Source organism: Cololabis saira, chromosome 1 (assembly GCF_033807715.1).
Source record: "Cololabis saira isolate AMF1-May2022 chromosome 1, fColSai1.1, whole genome shotgun sequence".
Taxonomy (NCBI): Eukaryota; Metazoa; Chordata; class Actinopteri; order Beloniformes; family Belonidae; genus Cololabis; species Cololabis saira.
The window spans coordinates 53764482-53782455 of record NC_084587.1 but is presented as its reverse complement, the minus strand read 5'-3'; the positions used below and the strand labels follow the sequence as shown (position 1 = coordinate 53782455).

Sequence of the window (17974 nt, the reverse complement as noted above, 5' to 3'; positions counted from 1 at the left end):
CTGTGTATGTGTGTAGATGTGCAGCATACTTGTATTTCAATGCTTTCATTAACATTTTGTAAAAGGATGGAGAGACTTTGTGATCATGTTCGGTCATGAGAACTGGGCAGGTCTGAGGTCAGAGACGCACCGCAGTCGAATCGTTGACGGGAGGAAACCCAGACGAGAGCGAGCCGGTCTCTGTGTGGATGTCAATGACTACGTTTCCATCAGTCAAAATTGGGGTTATTGCTAATATTCCGGTTACTGAAACATTGGGAATATTCCGTTTACATGGTAATTAATCATTTGGGATATCTGGATCAAACCAGCGACGCGCGGAGAACGTCATGACGCAATTCCCATCATTTCCGCTTCTTCTTCCTGTATCCAAATTCAAAACAAATGCTGCTTCACGCAACTTTTCTCTCACCTTCTTGTAAATCTGTCTATCCCGGTACTTTCTACCGTCTACAAATGCAGAAATGTTCATATCCTTCATTACATTTATGAAGTGATTAGTCTCCTCCTGGTCTTGGTTTCTCCGTGTTTATAAGAACTTCCTGGACTCAAAAGACCAGGATTCCTTGTGAACAGAGCATGAGCAGAAAACAAATTCCTGTTCCGTTTGATGGGGATATTCCGTTTGGTGTTTACATGACCCAATATTCGGGTTTTAAAAGGAGTAACCCGAATTTGCTCATATTCGGGTTTTTAAAAACCTGAATATGAGCAAATTCCGGTTATTAAAAAAGGGGTTATTGGTGTTTACATGGCCGTGCAAAACCGGGTTATTGCCAATATTTGGGTTTTAAAAGGGTTATTGATGCATGTAAATGCAGTCAGTGAGCCATAAGTATTTTTAACCTTTGTTGTAGAAAAGATAAACCTGGATTTGTAATGCTGATCACAAATAAAAGCACACTGGAGCAGGGAAACAGATGAACCTGATTATAATCTGGAATATTTCAGTCTCAAAAACCTTTAAAGGAGACCTATTAAGGCATTTAATGTATATTTTAAACAGGCCTTGAATGTCTTAAAAACAATCTAAAGCTTGTTTTTTCTACAGAAATCAGAAATTCAGCCTGAGGGCCATGTCTCTAGTTTTTCCGCTTCTAATCTCTTTTCTGTGCTTCATTTTAAGGGCGGGGAGGCTATGATAATGAGGCTCTGCGCTGATTGGCTGCTTGAATGACGTGTAGCAGGGGAGGAGACAAAGCCTCTCTGGGCAGAAGAGCAGCTGCTCCGTGAACAAAGCTTGTCCCATGCAAGCGAGCGTCAGCGACAGAATCAATTCCATTGCTTTTTTTTGGATTGGATTGTCCTAACTGACCGTGTGTTTAACGGTTTCAGTGTGGACAGAGAGCGTCCGATGTCACGCAGCTCGACGCGAAAGTCGGACGCTCTCATTCAGTTATGACACGGTGTCAACGGATCTTAAAGCCTGATTTACGGTTCTGCGTTAAATCGACGTGTACCCTACGCCGTAGGCTCTGCGTTGGTGTAACGCGGAACCATAAATCAGCCTTTAGTCACCTCGTCTTCACACAGGAAGATTTAATTTAATTCTAAACAGGTACACCACAGTTATTTACTCCGATTCCTCATCATATGTTACAAGACAAATGAATCATGTTAACTGTAAAGAAATCACAACACTGAATTTTCATAAATGGCAACTTTATTGTTAAAAAAATAGGAACATAAGTTGTATATAAATAACATATATGCACTATTGCTGGCTCAAGGAAGGACCGTGCGTGTTCTGAAGGTGTCGTTGAACAGATTCAGGTGCTTGGAAGATCTGAAACCATGAACAGAAATAAATCTATTACGGTACTAATAGAGCTCCGCTGTGTAACGAGTGAGTGGCTCCGTTAGGGAACACTGGAGCTGCTCACCAGTCCGGTCCGGTGAGGAGCCCCGGTGTGTGGCCTCCGGTGCTCCGGAGCTAAGCTAAATACTTAGCCCATGCAAAGATCATACTTGTATTATGTCACTTACCGCTGACTCGTCTGCAGTTGCCGGGTCCGTACTGTTGGAACTGATCCTTTTATGAGCGTAAATATCAATGCAAAACTTCATTTTTACTGTCCCCTCGTTGCTCAAACAGCCACCGCTGCTGGCTGAAGCTCCAGCCGGCCGAGTTGGTTGTGGGCGTGGTTTCAGCAGCGGAGGCCGACCTATGGAAATCAGCGCCTATTGTTACGTAACGACAGGCGCAGATTCTGAACGGCTCGTAGAAATCACATGACACTGGAAGATTCAGCCGGGCGGGGGTCACAGACCTTGCAGAATTTCATGGGATTTCATCTTTCCTGTGTTGGCAGGGTGAGGGGAAACCACTTTATATATGTTAAAACAAGAAAAAACATGTTTTTCATAATAGGTCCCCTTTGTGATCATATTCGGTCATGAGAACTGGGCAGGTCTGAGGTCAGAGACGCACCGCAGCCGAATCGTTGACGGGAGGAAACCCAGACGAGAGCGAGCCGGTCTCTTTCTGGATGTCAATGATCCATAAGTATTTCTGTGCCTTTTAACCTTTGTTGTGGAAAAAATTAACCTGGATTTGTGATGCTGATCACAAATAAAAGCACACTGGAGCAGGGAAACAGATGAACCTGATTATAATCTGGAATATTTCAGTTTCAAAAACCTTTAAGAGTTCTCTCCGGGTGTATATAGCATCTTTTGTAATAATGTCAGATATATTCTTATGCTGCTTTTATTGGATTCTACTCATCTTAATGTATTTGTAAAGCAATTATTGTTGCCTTTGTGGATGAAATGCGCTATAGAAAAACATTTGACTTATTTTGTCTTGCCGGTTCTGTAAAGCTTGTATTCAGGTGTTACAGGCTCAGACCAGCACTGACCTTCTGTCCTTGTTCTCCGTGCTATTCTTGAACGTGGCACATTATTGTTATTACAGCTCACTTTGTTTTCTTTTGTGAGCGTTTAAAGACAAAATATAGGTTTTAGCCATTAAACAGAACATGCAAACGTTTTCGCATGCCTGTAGTTCATGACTTGATGGTAAAATACTGTAAAACTCGTAGGAGCCAAAGGTGAAAGATGTTGGGTGGGATTTCCCACGAGTTCACCAGCACCATCAACACAGACGCTTTGACTTCTCACCAAGTTACAACCCTTGTGAGATATGTTATAAAACCAGTGAAACTTCTGCTCCAGTGATGTCATCATCAGTCAGTCTTTGTGCAGCAGATGGATGCTAAAGCGTCTGAGGGCTGAGCTTTGGTAACAAATTGCTTTAAACACTTTCTTCTGGATCGGAGTCCCACTGAGACAAGAGACATGAACAGGGATTGTAGCATTTACTCCTGGATTTACTGAATTTTGATCATTTATGTATGAGAGGTAAAATATGTTTGGTGTCCTGGAATGCCCTGAATTCAACTTTTCATATTAATTATGCTCATGTATTTGTTCTTTTTTTATTTATTTATTCTTTATTTTATTATTTATTCTTGTTTTTGAATTAGGACATTTTCAGGCCAAAGGTGGAATGAAGGGAGAAAAATATTTTTTTTGTCCTGAAATGCCCTGAATTCCAAAAACACAGCTTTAATCAGCCATGCACCTGCTGTTTATCATAACAAATGTAACTGTGAGAGAGGCGCTAGTTCACACGGAATTTTGCTCCCGTGTGAGGCGAGACTTATTTTGAGAACTTGCGGGCGGGGGGGCGAATGGGCCCTCACCCCTCCGCAAGGTGCTGAGTAAAAAAGGTATAAAGACGGGACAGCCGGAGGTTCGGGTCAGAGTCAGCTGCGGGTCTAGTGCACGACGCCCAGCGGGTTTTCGGCTACTTTGCCAGGACTGTCCGGCTCTCCAGTCCTTCTGTGTTGAGGTAAGATTTTCTCCCAAAACAACGTATTCAAGTAGTCATGAAATTGAGTTAGCATTGAGAGCAAGGCTCGTAGCCAGGAGTTTTACTACCTAAAGTCCATACACTTGAAAGTGAAACATACAAGAAGTAACCTTTTTTTTTTCTTTTTATTCCATCATTAACTGAATCGGACAAATGAAATCAAATCTGCTTTCACAGCCTTATTGTATCGTGTTCAACAGAGCAACATGTCACATGACACTGCTGTGGCGCTCACACCGGACTCTCTTCAAGTATTTTACAACGATGCAAAATCCGGAATTCATATTCCTGCACATGGAAAGAGACACCAGGGCTGTCAGACTATTTACAATGTACAAAAACACAATCTACACGTGAAAAGATGCATCCCTTAGAGAATTTGTTTTCAGTAGCAAAAGCAGTAGGTCTACAACGGGGAAGTAAAACTACTCAGAGGAATCTCTGCTCTTCTTCTCCATTCTTTTTCCAGAGGAAAAAAAAAAAGTATAAACTGCTTTTTTAATAAAAAAAGCATAATACTCCACGTGTGGCCTGTTGCACGATGACATCTGGAATGGGATCCAGCCCCCCCAGCGACCCTGAACATGCTGAAATGGGTGGGAATAAAAATATGACTTTTGCGACTGCGGAGGCACTTTTTCTGGTGAATTATGGCAATAAGATCCTACTCTGAGCTGTAGTGTTCACTCATTGTGGGAAAGAAACCCAAACATGTCCATTTGGACAACGGAACCACACGCGCTGAAAGACTTGCGTGTAGTTCTGGTTGAGTCTGTTCCAGAAACGATCAGCTTTGCAGCGTTCGCCCTAAAACACCACGGAGCTGGAGGAACTGGGGTTTAGTGCTGAAATATGAAGGAATTGTTTGACCAAACTGAACATCACATACTTGTTTGGGATGATTAAACGCACTTTTACAACTCCAACTCAACTATGTTGGTTTGTAATAAAAAATAAAAAAAGACCCTGCAGCAGCAACCGTCCAGCACTTACTTATCCCTTTCCATTTGGATGAAAATCACTTAGAACCAACAATATTTAGCAAAAGAAAGGCATGAAAAAAAAAAAGAAGCAAAAAAAAAATGCCCAAATCCAAAATGCTTAAAAAATAAACTATTCTTTCAAGGACAATTGTGGCACTGATGAAAAACATGAATAAAGATCATTTCCATCGAAAACTTAGGGGACGCTTACAAAGCTGTCAAACATTCAACTCATAAATAAAAGGAATATTTTAGGGTTCTTGATGATTAAATTAACAAATCAAATATAAAGTGATTAATTCAAAGAACATGTACATTTCTATACAGAAACATTCCACATGGACAGTTCTTGGCGCTGGCAGCAGCTGCTGCAGCGGGAACGCTCCAGCGCAGACGGAAGGCTTTCTGGAGAGAGTCAGTGCTGGAAATGATCGCAGCATCTCCACGCTGGAGATCCAGCCAATCCAAGAGGACCAGCATCATTCAAAACATAAATTAAACAACAAAACAAACAAAAAAAACCCATCTCGGAATTCATTTCTGTACAAAAAGAAAGTAAAAAAAGGCAACAAGCGATCAAAATGTCCTGAATGGGTCATAAAAATGGTCCGATCTCCACGTCGGCTATACAATAAACTCCACCCTGTTGATGCTCTGCGACTGGAGCCTCCGGTTGTTCTGCTTACTAGTCCGGTTGGAGGGTTTGCTGGTCCCGTGCTGGCTGAGTTCCTCCCAGTCCACCAGCGAGTACGCGGGCGGGGCCGGGGGGAACCGGGCTTTGTGCAGCCTCTTCTCCACCTCCTCCTCGTCCGACTGGCTCCCAGAGTCCGACCTCCGGGCCTTGGCGTTGACGGCGTTCTTGTCCTCGTACAGGTGGTGCTGGTGGTGCTGGTACTGGCTCGGGGGGGGTTTCTGGATGTGGTTCTTGATGTGGTTGAGCTGCTCCCGGGCCGGGACGCCCCCGCCCACGCTGCTGTTGTGCAGAGCGTTGTTGTCCTCGGCCGGCGCCGGCAGCGCTGCAGACGCGTGGGTCCCGACCCCCGCCACGGTGCTGGGCTTCCTCCGCCTCCTCAAGCACCACAGCAGCATCACGCTGACCGCCACACCCCAGACGATGGTCACCACGGAAACCAGCAGGGGCAGCAGGTGACCTGGTGGACGGAGAGAGGAACGGAGGTCAAGGACTTTCATCATCGTGAACCATCACTGTTATGGGAGTATTAACAGCCAGAAAAGCTGCCACTGTGCACACGGAGGATTTCCTCCTGTTGGTTCTGTCTAAACCGGGGGTCGGCAACCCGCGGCTTTAGAGCCGCATGTGGCTCTTTAGCGCCGCCCTAGTGGCTCCCTGGAGCTTTTTAAATGTTTGACCGTTTTTTTATTATTTTTTTTTTCTTCATTTTTTTCTTCTTTTTTTTCCTTTTTTTCCCCTTATTTCTCTTTTTTTCTTCCTTTTTCCTTTTTTAATCTCGACATTACGACTTTTTTCTCAAAATTTTGACTTTTTTCTCGACATTTCGACTTTTTTCCCAAGATTGTACTTCAACATTAATGTCGACATTTCGACTTTTTTCTCAAAATTTTGACTTTTTTCTCGAAGTGCATAATGAAAAAAAAATCTTCCCCCAGTTCTAACTAATATAGAAACATGCAGCATGTGTTGTCTTCATTCTAAGGCTGATACAAGACTTTTCATTTTTTGTGGCTCCAGACATATTTGTTTTTGGTCCAATATGGCTTAGGGCCAGGCAGGAGAAAAAATATTTGAGAGGGGAAGATTTTTTTTTTTATTATGCACTTCGAGAAAAAAGTCGAAATGTCGAGATTAATGTTGAAATGCAATTTCAAAAATAAAGTTGAAATTTCGAGAATAAAGTTTATTTATGAAATTTTGACTTTTTTCCTAATATTTCTACTTTTTTCTCAAAATTGTATTTCAACATTAATCTCGACATTTGGACTTTTTTCTCAAAGTGCACAATAAAAAAAAAAAAATCTTCCCCTCTCAATATGTTTTTATTTTTCTCCTGCCTGGCCCTAAGACTCCTGTAAAATGGGAAGCAGCTTTAAACGTGCTGAGCTGCTCGCACTCACGGATGACACACGTGAGAGTAATTTTTGTTTTAACTTTACTTTTTCAACAGTGTTTCAGGGTCGTTGTATAACTTACAGGACCGCAACAGTCAGTCTGCTAAATATTAAGTCTGCCTTGACAATCCTGATTATTTTGGGAGCAAACATTTGAGGATTTCAGACCTGCTGATGCAGCACATTTGATTTCCATTTCAGTTTTTTCTGGGGTGTTGACTTATTCTAGTCATGAAATGAATAAAGTGATTTTTGTGATTTTACTTATTTAAAAAAAAAAAAAAAAGAGACAAACAGCAAAAAAAGAAAGTACAAGTAAATGTATAATTAACTGAACAAAATATCTCCTCATAACTTGCTATTAGGGGCCTTTTTTACAAGATAAGTTGTATTGATATTTGCGTATGAGCTGGATAATCATCAAAGAGGCGAGTCAGGAACAAACCAGCGTCAGCGCGTCCACCAGAGTCAGAGACGTGTGGATCAGGTAAGACATCACTTTAGCTTCATTAAATTCAATCATTACTCTTTTTTTTGATAAGTTGTCTCATTTTCCTTGTTCTTCAGGAAATCACGCTGAAAGTGTTCCAATCATTGTGATATTGATGTTATTTGACCACGCACTTCAATTGGAAAGACATTTACTACTACTTTTTTATAGTTATCTTCATTTATTAAAACTGTTAGTGTTAGCCAGAATCAGGACTTCATTCACATCTAGTTTGCTCATCATGGGGCAAGAACACTGGATATAAACCTAAAAATAAAAGAATGTCACATATGAAGAAGTAAGATGCAATGTTGTGCATGAACGAGTTCAAATGAACACGTTCATTTCTGTGAGAACGTTGAACTGAACGCAACGTATTTACAAATAAAGAACTTGTACGTGAACTTGTTCTTTTCTGCAGATCATGAACTGGAATTTGAACTGTTCAGATTATGTGAGTTTCAGCTTCACTGTTTAGGTCCAATTATTACGGAATAATCCTTCTCATTTCACCAGCGGGCGACACGCACATTTAAAATAGCCTACTGGACGAGCCCGTTGCAGTCTTTACGAATGTAAGCAGATTTATGGTTCCGCGTTAAATTGATGCAGAGAGAGCCTCGACGCGCACCATACAGTGCACGTTGCCACGTACCCTACGCCGTAGGATCTGCGTTGATGTAACGCGGAACCATAAATCAGGCTTGACCAGTGAAAAGAGAGACGTTGCAGACGCAGCATCATTATCTGTGGGAATTTTACACATCGTCTCCCAAAGAGTCCGATGGTAAAATCTAACCTTTCTGTGCAAATTTTGTCCACCTGCGCTGAGAAAACAAGTCTGAACGTCTGCCTCGTCAACTTCAAATTGTAAACGTCATGTGGAGTTAAAGCATCCGTCCAGTGTGAGAAAATATCTGCAAGTCCTTAACAATCAAAAAAGTTTCCAGAAAGACCAAGAAGAGCCAACAGCCCCAAACGACCCCAGTCACACTGCTGCACCTTCAGGGGGAGGATTTCCCAGAAACAGGTAGACAAACTGATAAGGGACTACATTGTTGGAGATTTACAGCCTCAGTAAAGTTGAAAAGCCAATAGAACAGTACATGATAGTTTACAGCAGGGTCTCCAACCCTGTCCTGCATGTTAGATGTTTCCTTGCATCATCACACCTGATTCTAATTAATGGCCGTCATCAGCTTGTCATCCAGGTCTGCACAAGTCTGTTAATGACAGTCATTTATATCAGGGTTCTGAGGGGAAATATCTAAAACATGCAGGACTGGGTCCTGAGGACCAGGGTTGGAGACCACTGGTATACGGTGAACAGTTTTAGGATAGGGGGGGGGGGCGTTTCATTCGTACTTCTCACCTAAAAATATTGAAATGAACTGAATTTGAACTAGTTCAAAGTGGAAATGGTGAACTATGAACGTGAACTATTCATTTTTAAACTATGTGAACTGAACTCTGAACTAGTTCATGAGAAGTAGGAACTTGCACAACACTGGTAAGATGTCATAGAATCATTTCCAGGTCTGTTAAACATCCGTAGATCCATGTGGAAGACTCAGGTCCAGGTTCTCACCGTGGGGGATGTGGCCCTGGCGGCGCTGAGTCCGGACCTCCACGATGGCCCCGATGATGCTGCTGTTGCTTCTCCGTCTGCCCACCACGTCCATGATCCGGTCCGTCACGTCCTGGACGGAGCTCAGGCCTCTCCTCGGCTCGTCTGTGGACTGACACGGTCCCAAAACAATTACACCAGGAAACTAACGCCTGTGGCCGCCAGTTCCAGCCTGCAGCCTTCAGTCCTGGTTCTGACAGCTTTACACCAGTCTGGGTCAGTTTAAAGAACATCAAAGACCTTCATCCATCTCCATGATCAATCGTTGGTACGGGTTTAATTTATTTTATTTATTTATCACGGATACCCATTAGTCCTCATTGCACACATAAAACAATAAAATACAATCCTTACAATTAAAACATACTGTAACTAAATCTAAACAAAAATGATCTGAGATTTGATGATTCAAATTGCAAGCACAGTAACAAGTGCTTGCAATCTGGAGCAGGTGATAAAACAACCAACAAGAGTAGTCACTAACAGCAATGGTGTAACATCATCCACATTAATAGATCACATCTATACTAACGCTGGAGAACAATGTTCAAAAGCAGTATCTGTACCGATAGGCTTTAGTGACCATAATGTCATAGCAATCTGTAGGAAAGCCAAAGTACCAAAGGCTGGACCAAAAATAGTATTCAAAAGATCATTCAAACTATTTTGTTGTGATTCATATGTGGAGGATGTTAAAAATATAAGCTGGTCTAATGTCCTTAAAGAGAAGGATCCAAACTGTGCTCTTGAGGCTTTTATGAAATTAATAACTCCAATAATGGATAAACACGCACCTCTTAAGAAGGTAACTGTAAGAACTGTTAATGCACCATGGATCGACAAGGAGTTAAAGAAATGCATGGCTGACAGAGACAGAATAAAGAAGGCAGCAATAAAATCTGGTGATCTCTCGGAGTGGCAGTTGTACTGTAAAATAAGAAACGAGGTGACTAAATTGAATAGGAAAAAAAAGAGATTATATTATACAGCAAGAATAAACAGTATAAAGCATGATGGTAAAAAGCTATGGGGAACCTTGAACAACATTATGGGCAGAAGCAATACCCCAATACCATCCTATATAGAGTCGGAAGGGGCACTCATAACCAAACCACTAGAAATAGCAAATTACTTTAATGATTATTTTATAAGTAAAGTTGAAAAACTGAGGCAGGAGATGCCAAAATCTAATTGTGATGCTTCCTATGCACACATTAGAGACAAAATAATGAAGAACAAAAAATGTAAGTTTGAACTATGTAAAGTTAATATTGCAGAAGTGGAAAAATTATTGTTGTCCATCAATAATGACAAGCCACCTGGTAGTGACAATATAGATGGAAAACTTTTAAAGAATGTAGCTGCTCAAATTGCTGCTCCAGTTTGTCACATTTTTAACTTAAGCTTTGAATGTAATATCTGCCCACTGATATGGAAAGAAGCTCGGGTGATACCACTCCCAAAGAACACCAAGAATGCCTTCACTGGTTCTAATAGCCGACCAATAAGTTTGACACCAGCTCTTAATAAAATCCTAGAAAAAATAGTTTTCAATCAAATACAAGATTATTTTACTGTGAATAATTTGATAAGTGAATACCAGCATGCTTATAGAGAGGACCACTCAACAGCCACAGCACTTACTCAAATGACAGAAGATTGGTTGAGAGAGATGGACAGGAAAAATCTGGTGGGAGCAGTACTATTGGACTACAGTGCAGCCTTTGATGTAATTGATCACAGACTGCTAATTAATAAACTCAGGTGGTATGGTTTCACTCCAACAACGACTGCATGGATGGAGAGTTATCTACACAATAGAACCCAAAGAGTGTTTTTTAATGGCAGCTTCTCAGAGATTAGAAATGTTGAGTCTGGAATTCCACAAGGAAGTTAATTAGGTCCTTTACTCTACTCTATATTTACTAATGACTTTCCTCTCGTGCTGGAAAAAGCAAAAGTGTCTATGTTTTCTGATGACACGACATTATATGCACATGCACCCACAGTAAGAGAAATCAGTGAAATCCTAAATAAAGAACTGACTGCAGTAGTAAGATGGGTAACTAGTAACAGACTCGCTTTAAATATACAAAAAACAAAAAGCATTATCTTTGGCACAAATTATTCACTGAGTGTTAAACCCCAGTTAAATTTGATGTTAAAGAATGTAAATGTTGAGCAGGTCAAAGAAACAAAGCTCTTGGGTCATCTTGACAAACAATCTGTCATGGACAAGACATACAGATGCAGTGGTTGCTAAGATGGGGAAGAACATATCAATTATAAGAAGATGTTCAATGTATTTAACTCCACAACTGACCAAAAAGGTAATTGAGACACTTGTCTTGTCAAACCTAGACTACTGCTCAGTGATATGGTCTGGTGCAAATATGAGGGACCTGGGAAAGCTGCAGCTGGCTCAAAATAGAGCAGCTCGGCTTGCTCTCAAATGTACATTAAGGTCTAATGTGAATGAGATGCATGTCAAGCTCTCCTGGACAAAAGTCACGGAGAGGCTGACAATGTCACTCCTTGTATTCTTAAGGAAAATTATATTGTCAAAACATCCCATCTGTCTATATAATCAACTCACATTATGTTCCGACACACATACTTATAAAACCAGACATGCCACAAGAGGTTGTTACCAACTGCCTAAAGCAAAAAAGGACTCTATGCAAAGTACTGTGTTGTATCGAGCCAGGTCATCATGGAATGCACTGCCAGAAACCATCACCAAAGAAAAAACAAAACTGGGTTTCAAGAGGCTACTGAAATGTCATCTGATAGCCCATAGTAATATATAGTAATATATAATAATATATAGTAATATATAGTAAAAATATAGTAGTATATAGTAATATATAGTAATAGGTAGAAGGCACACGACGAGGGCACGGCCAGAAACACATACATACACATACACACTCACAAATGATGATGATTGTTGTTACTGTTTTATTTTGTTTTACTCCTTAAGTTGATGTATGAGATAATTATTTTTGTCTCATTTTATTTATTTATTACTATTATTGGGTAGTATTTTTTTTCTGGTTGTTTCTGTTTTTTGTTGTTTTGTAATTTTACTTAATTGTTATCATTGTTTTAATTATTGCTGCAATGGTTGCAGTCATCATTAGTGTAAGTTTTTCCTTATCATTATAATTTGTATTTTAGTTGAACTTTTTCATTACCGGTACTCAATGTGAACTTACGGGTGGACCCCAGGAAGATTAGTAGCTGCTGTGCAGCTGCTAATGGGGATCCAATCAAATAAACAAATAAACCCTTAAATTGTTGAAACCAGAACCAAACAACCAAAAATATTCTATTTTACACACTCAGAATAAACCAAGAATTTCAGAATAAACCAACTAAAACTGACTTCATTGCTAAGTACTGCTTTTCCTAATTTATTTTTGAATCTAGCGTTATTGTTTATCATGGTTAAATGTGGTGGAATCTTATTCCAGTTTGTTACTGCTCTAAACATCGTAGCCTCTTTAGTGCGTTGGTTCTTGGTGGAGGAAGAGGAAAGTAACACCAGGAGCAGATCTGGTTGCAGAGCCATGTTGAGTATTGATGGGTTTTACATGTGATAACAAATTGATAGGTTTACCAATATTCCAGATGTTGAACTAAAATGTTACCAGGCTCCACGCCAGCCTTTTAAGCCGTTTAAGTTGATGTGATGCAGGTTTAGAAGAGGATCCACTGATGTGACATGATGCATCTGTTACTGAGGTTACTGAGAGACACTTACGATGGCCACGTGGATCTCGTTGCGGGTCCCGAGTGACGGATCGCAGGTCACGGAGACGAAGAAATCAGAAGTCAGGTTCTGGACCACGTAGAGACCTCTGAGCTCACGACAAACTCGCTCCACCGTCAAACCCTGTAGCGGTTACACGGTTAAATACGTTAAATACAACAACACACGTGCTCAGCGTGCTGCAGATACCGAGATACTGCGAACCCATGGATTTAAATGTGCATTTGCCCAAATATGAAGTCAGGATTATTAGAAACAGTACACCAAAATAAAACACCGTATTTTCTGGACTATAAGCCGCTACTTTTTTCATAGGTTTTCAACCATGCAGCTTATACAAAGGTGCAGCTATTCTGTGGATTTTTCTTCCACCGCTCGGGCGCTCTAACCGGAATTAGAATCAAAACTAAGACAAAATAAATGCAAAGAAGAATACGCTACTTCTTCTTTAGCAGATAGAAGTAGGTAGAAGCAGATTTCAAACAGATAAATAAATAGCGGTTATTTTCTCTTGGTTCTGTCCCGTTTTAATCAGCAAAGTTGCTGCCGTGTTAAAAGACACTGTTAGGAAAGATCTATTTAGGTACAAACATGTACATCATTTACAGTTCAGAATCCTTCTGTACATGTAGTAAAGTATGGAGGATTTTTTGTGCCAAAATACATAATTAATTAATAAAAATGGGAATGAAATATATCATTAATTAAATGTGTCATTAATTAATTAAAATTAGAATTAAATATGCCATTAATTAATTAAAATACAATTCATTTTAAGTAAAAAAATATATTTATTATTTCAGCATTTAATTAATTAATGACACATTTAATTAATGATTTGGTGTTGCTGCGTGTGAATCATGAAATGTAAAACTGTCAGTTTCACTCGTCAAACTCAGTGGGCGGATTCCAAACACCTGATTGGTTCCCCTGCACATCAAGTCAAGGCAAATCCAATCCACATAATGGATTGTTGCAGGGCTTGTGAACACGTTACAATAAACTAGGTGGCAACACGAAATCCTTAATTCAATGTGTCATTAATTAATTAAATGCAGTTTTACATTTCATGATTCACACGCAACACAAAATCATTAATTAAATGTGCGATATTAATTAAATGCTGAAATAATAAATATATTTTTTTTACTTAAAATGAATTGTATTTTAATTAATTAATGACATATTTAATTCTAATTGTAATTAATTAATGACACATCACATTTAATTCATTAATGATATATTTAATTCCCATATTAATTAATTAATGATGTATTTATTTATTTAATTTTGGCACAAAAAATCCTCCATAGTAAATATCTAATCTAACAACATAAATATCTTCGGCTTGCATATCTTTTTTTTTTTTTTTTTTTTTTTTTTAAATAGAGCGGGTGCGGCTTATAGTCCAGAAAATACGGTAGATGTGATAAATGGAGTCCAGATAAACGGACCTTGGCCATGATGTCCTTATTGAAGGTGAAGGTGATGTTGGCGCAGCGGCTCTCGGGGTGACACCGGGCCTGGGCCGGGGCCGGGGCCGGGGCCCGCTGGGCGGGGCCCCAGCACTCCCCCTGGCTCGGGCAGGGCTCCACGAAGCAGCGCTCCTCCCGCAGGGCCACGCACGTCTGCCCTGCCGGACACTCGGCGCTGCCGGTCCGGCTGTGCAGGCTGCAGGGTTTAGGTCCACACCACAGCTGGAGACAGAGGTCAGGGGAGCTGTGAGAGGCTGCACCAGCACCATGGACTTTCCTCAGGTCCTACTTCTAATTCCATTCAGTATCCCTGCTCTAGGATCATGTTAAGCAGCCTCAGTTCTGTCAGCTGTATTTTTTAACAGTATTTTGCTACTTTATAGAATAACATTTCACTGACAAATCAGCTGCTTTCCAGTGTTCAATGTTGAAGTACAAAATAGATCAAACTAATAATAGTTCCAAAAGCATCCAGGAGCCACATGCTACATGGGGACTTCCATTTCAGTCTTCTGCTGCTGCAGTTGTTCTTTCTCTTACAGACGTTACCTGAACAAGACAAATGGTGCTTTTCCACTAGTACCTCCTGAGCCCGACTCGATCCGCCTTGGTGCCTTTCCCACCAGGGGTCTAACGTGCCGAGTAGATACTTTTCTGTATCTATTCTGCCGAGGTTCTAAGCTGCTGAGTCGGCTGTATCTGACATCATCACACTACAGGCCACCGATTGGTCGGGGGTTGGAGTCAGACGTCTGAGTCAGGAGGAGGAAATCAGAGAAAGAGACTCTGACGGATTCTGGTTCATTTTATTCAACAGCAACGGCAGCAAAAGTCTGTTTCATGATCCAACTCTGAGGGTCAGATGTTCATAAACCTGGTGCTGAGGAGAGAATTAAAAAAGGGGATGTAGACGGAGATAAGGAACGACCAGATCTACCAGGAGCTCTGTCTCTTCATAGCTGCTCACGGCTCCAGCTGACTTTTCAGCAGCGCAGAGACAAACTAACAAAATGTAAAAGTGTAGCCGCTTGAAGTTTCTCTCTCTCTCATTTTTTAACTTGATATCAAACACAAGCCACAGACCCAGCAGCACATCTATCATCTCCTCCAGGTTCTACATCTTTAGTGTTGTTGTCTTCTTCCTTTAGATACACAAATACGTCACAGCAGCTTCTCCAACCTCCTACTAGTGGAAAAGTGCCAAAACAGTACTTTTTCTCATTGTACTGATGAAGCATTTTGACCATTTGGCCCCCCTGCAGGGACACAACGACGCCTTGCAGATTGCTCAAGCCCCCCTTATGCTCATAGACATGCGGGCTCCAGTTCCTGGGGACCCCTGCCGGGACATTGTCACGCAAGGTCCGGCGTTCTGCATCCCTGCCGAGACTTCCAGCCCCCACAGAGACAAAGAACATATACGGACTTCCTGATCACTGGGGTGGTCCCAAAGCTAAAAGTCCCACCTCTCTTTACTGGGCTGGTTTATTCCTGTAACTTTTGTATAAAAACCCTTTGGACAAAGCAATTTGTGTCGACACACCAAATACAGACTCGATCTGCGATGGTTATGTCGACCGCCGGCTGAACTGATTAAAACCTCTCTATACCACGAGCGGACTTCTGAACTGGTTTTTGATAAATTCTACAACAATTTGGCGCTGCGACCCGGATTGACAATAAACCTTCGACGGAAACTCCTTTTCCAGACCAACGACACAACCAGCGACTCTATCTAAATTTTCAAAGGTAAGGGATCCATTTAAATCCCAAATTATTGTTTCTGGACTGTTGTCGAAAGTCTGTGAACTGGAGTGCCAGAGAAAGTTGACGTTATCCTTAAATTTAGGTAAGTCCGCTGTGTGGTTGTGAAGGTTATATTTTTTTATTATTATTTTGTGTTATTGGGAAGGTTATTGTAGAGATGTTTTAGGAATGCTGACAATTTCATAACACTTGAATTTGATTGTGTTGTGAGAATGTTCTGCTTCTCCTGCCTTAAGAATCTGACTCGCTCTTCTAAAAAAAGGTTTAATATCTCGGGTAACATTAAAGAGAGAAATGGCGCCATGGTTGGTCTGAGTACCAATAAAAAGATAGTCCAGGGGGACTATTCTTATGCATATGCAGGACGTGGGGTCCGTAAGTGTTGGAACACTGATATATTTGTGAGAAATAGACGTGGGGATGACACGCTCTCCCAAAATGGAGTATATTTCATTTCTGCAAGAATCGACTCGCTCTTCTTTGCATCAACAGGAATGATTTATATGCTCAGGTAGACTGATAGTTGGAAAGTTTTTGGGAAGTTTTTCAGTTCTTTAAACACATGTATGGTAATCACGGTACCGATAGTTTTATTTGTTAGTTTTGTTTGTTACTTAGTTAGTATTAAATATTGTTAAAATAACTAAAAAGCACTTCAAACTCCCTCAGATTTGTGGAGGGATGAAGGTAGACGCCGTAATGCAGAATCTCAAATAGCTTCGCTTACTGATCTAAATAAAAAGCTGATGGCTAGAAGGATTTAAAAACACAACGCAGACGAAAAAGAAATTAGAGAACCAGTTAAATGATAAAATCAAAACCTTTATCCGGTGAAACTGATTAAAGAATCAAATGACGATGACACTTCTGATGACGACTGGATTTTACAAAAATCCAAGATCTGTTGCCTACAAAATTTGGAGCCAAATAATGGTAAGAGATTTTAAATTAATAAACAAAATGGCTAGAGGAAACAGCGGTTAAACTAACTTTGCCACATGATTTGAAAAGTAAAGTACTTGATGCGCAAAGTACTTGATGCTTGTAGAATTCCCTTTTAATCCCACAGCTGTTGCCAAAATCACACCAGAGCAAGCTCAGACTTTTTTCACAGTATTTATTGCCTTAACAGTTCAAAGGGAAAATTGATAATCCCAGGGAACTTTATGCTAAAACAATTTTGACAGCAAAAGAGAATTGTGGTCTGTCACGAGATCAGATTGATGGATTCCCTCCAGGGTACATGCAAAATATATATTTGCTAATTGCCCTCCACAAAGGGTAGGCCTGGATAACGCAAAAAAAAAAGAATCTGAAATGTATGAAAATACTAAAGTCTTTTTCAAAAGTGTTTCCTACACAGGTTGAGCGCTGAGAGGAGGCGCAGAGGAAACAGCCAATGATCGGCTCCCATTGGGGTGAGCCAAATCAGAACATCCCAATTTACATAATCTTATCCTGCCTATGGTAAAATTCATCATGTAAGTGCATGGAAATCTGTCTGTGGCCTACTATAACGTCTCTGAATGCATGTATAACTAATCTCTAACTAGAGGTGTCAAGTAACGAAGTACAAATACCTCATTACCTTACTTAAGTAGAACTTTTGGTTGTGTATGCTTCACTGGAGTAATTATTTTTCAGACGGTTTTTACTTTTACTCCTTACATTTTCACGCAATTATCTTTACTTTTTACTCCTTACGTTTTAAAAAACAGCCTTACTCTATTTCATTTCGGCCTTTACAAAACTATCCAGTTAAATTGTGCCATCCGGATAGAGTGAATTTGGTTGTGGTTGGATGAGAAGTATAAACATATTTGGTTTGTACGTGTCTGCTCTCTGAAACACATGTTAATGCTCAATAGTACACATATATGGTTCTTTAATAT

General features: G+C 40.5%; 1 protein-coding gene across 1 annotated transcript in view; it reads right to left on the bottom strand.

Moving 5' to 3' along the window:
* Positions 1 to 4012: 4012 nt before the first annotated feature.
* Positions 4013 to 17974, bottom strand: part of LOC133447351 (protein jagged-1a-like) — a 61306-nt gene continuing 47344 nt past the window's right edge. The window contains exons 23-26 of the mRNA XM_061726027.1: positions 14295 to 14537; positions 12832 to 12963; positions 9027 to 9177; positions 4013 to 6011 (exon numbers count right to left, since the gene is read on the bottom strand). Of these exons, the coding sequence (XP_061582011.1) occupies positions 5485 to 6011; positions 9027 to 9177; positions 12832 to 12963; positions 14295 to 14537 (1053 nt within the window). The 3' untranslated portion in view covers positions 4013 to 5484. The remainder of the gene's footprint in view (positions 6012 to 9026; positions 9178 to 12831; positions 12964 to 14294; positions 14538 to 17974) is intronic.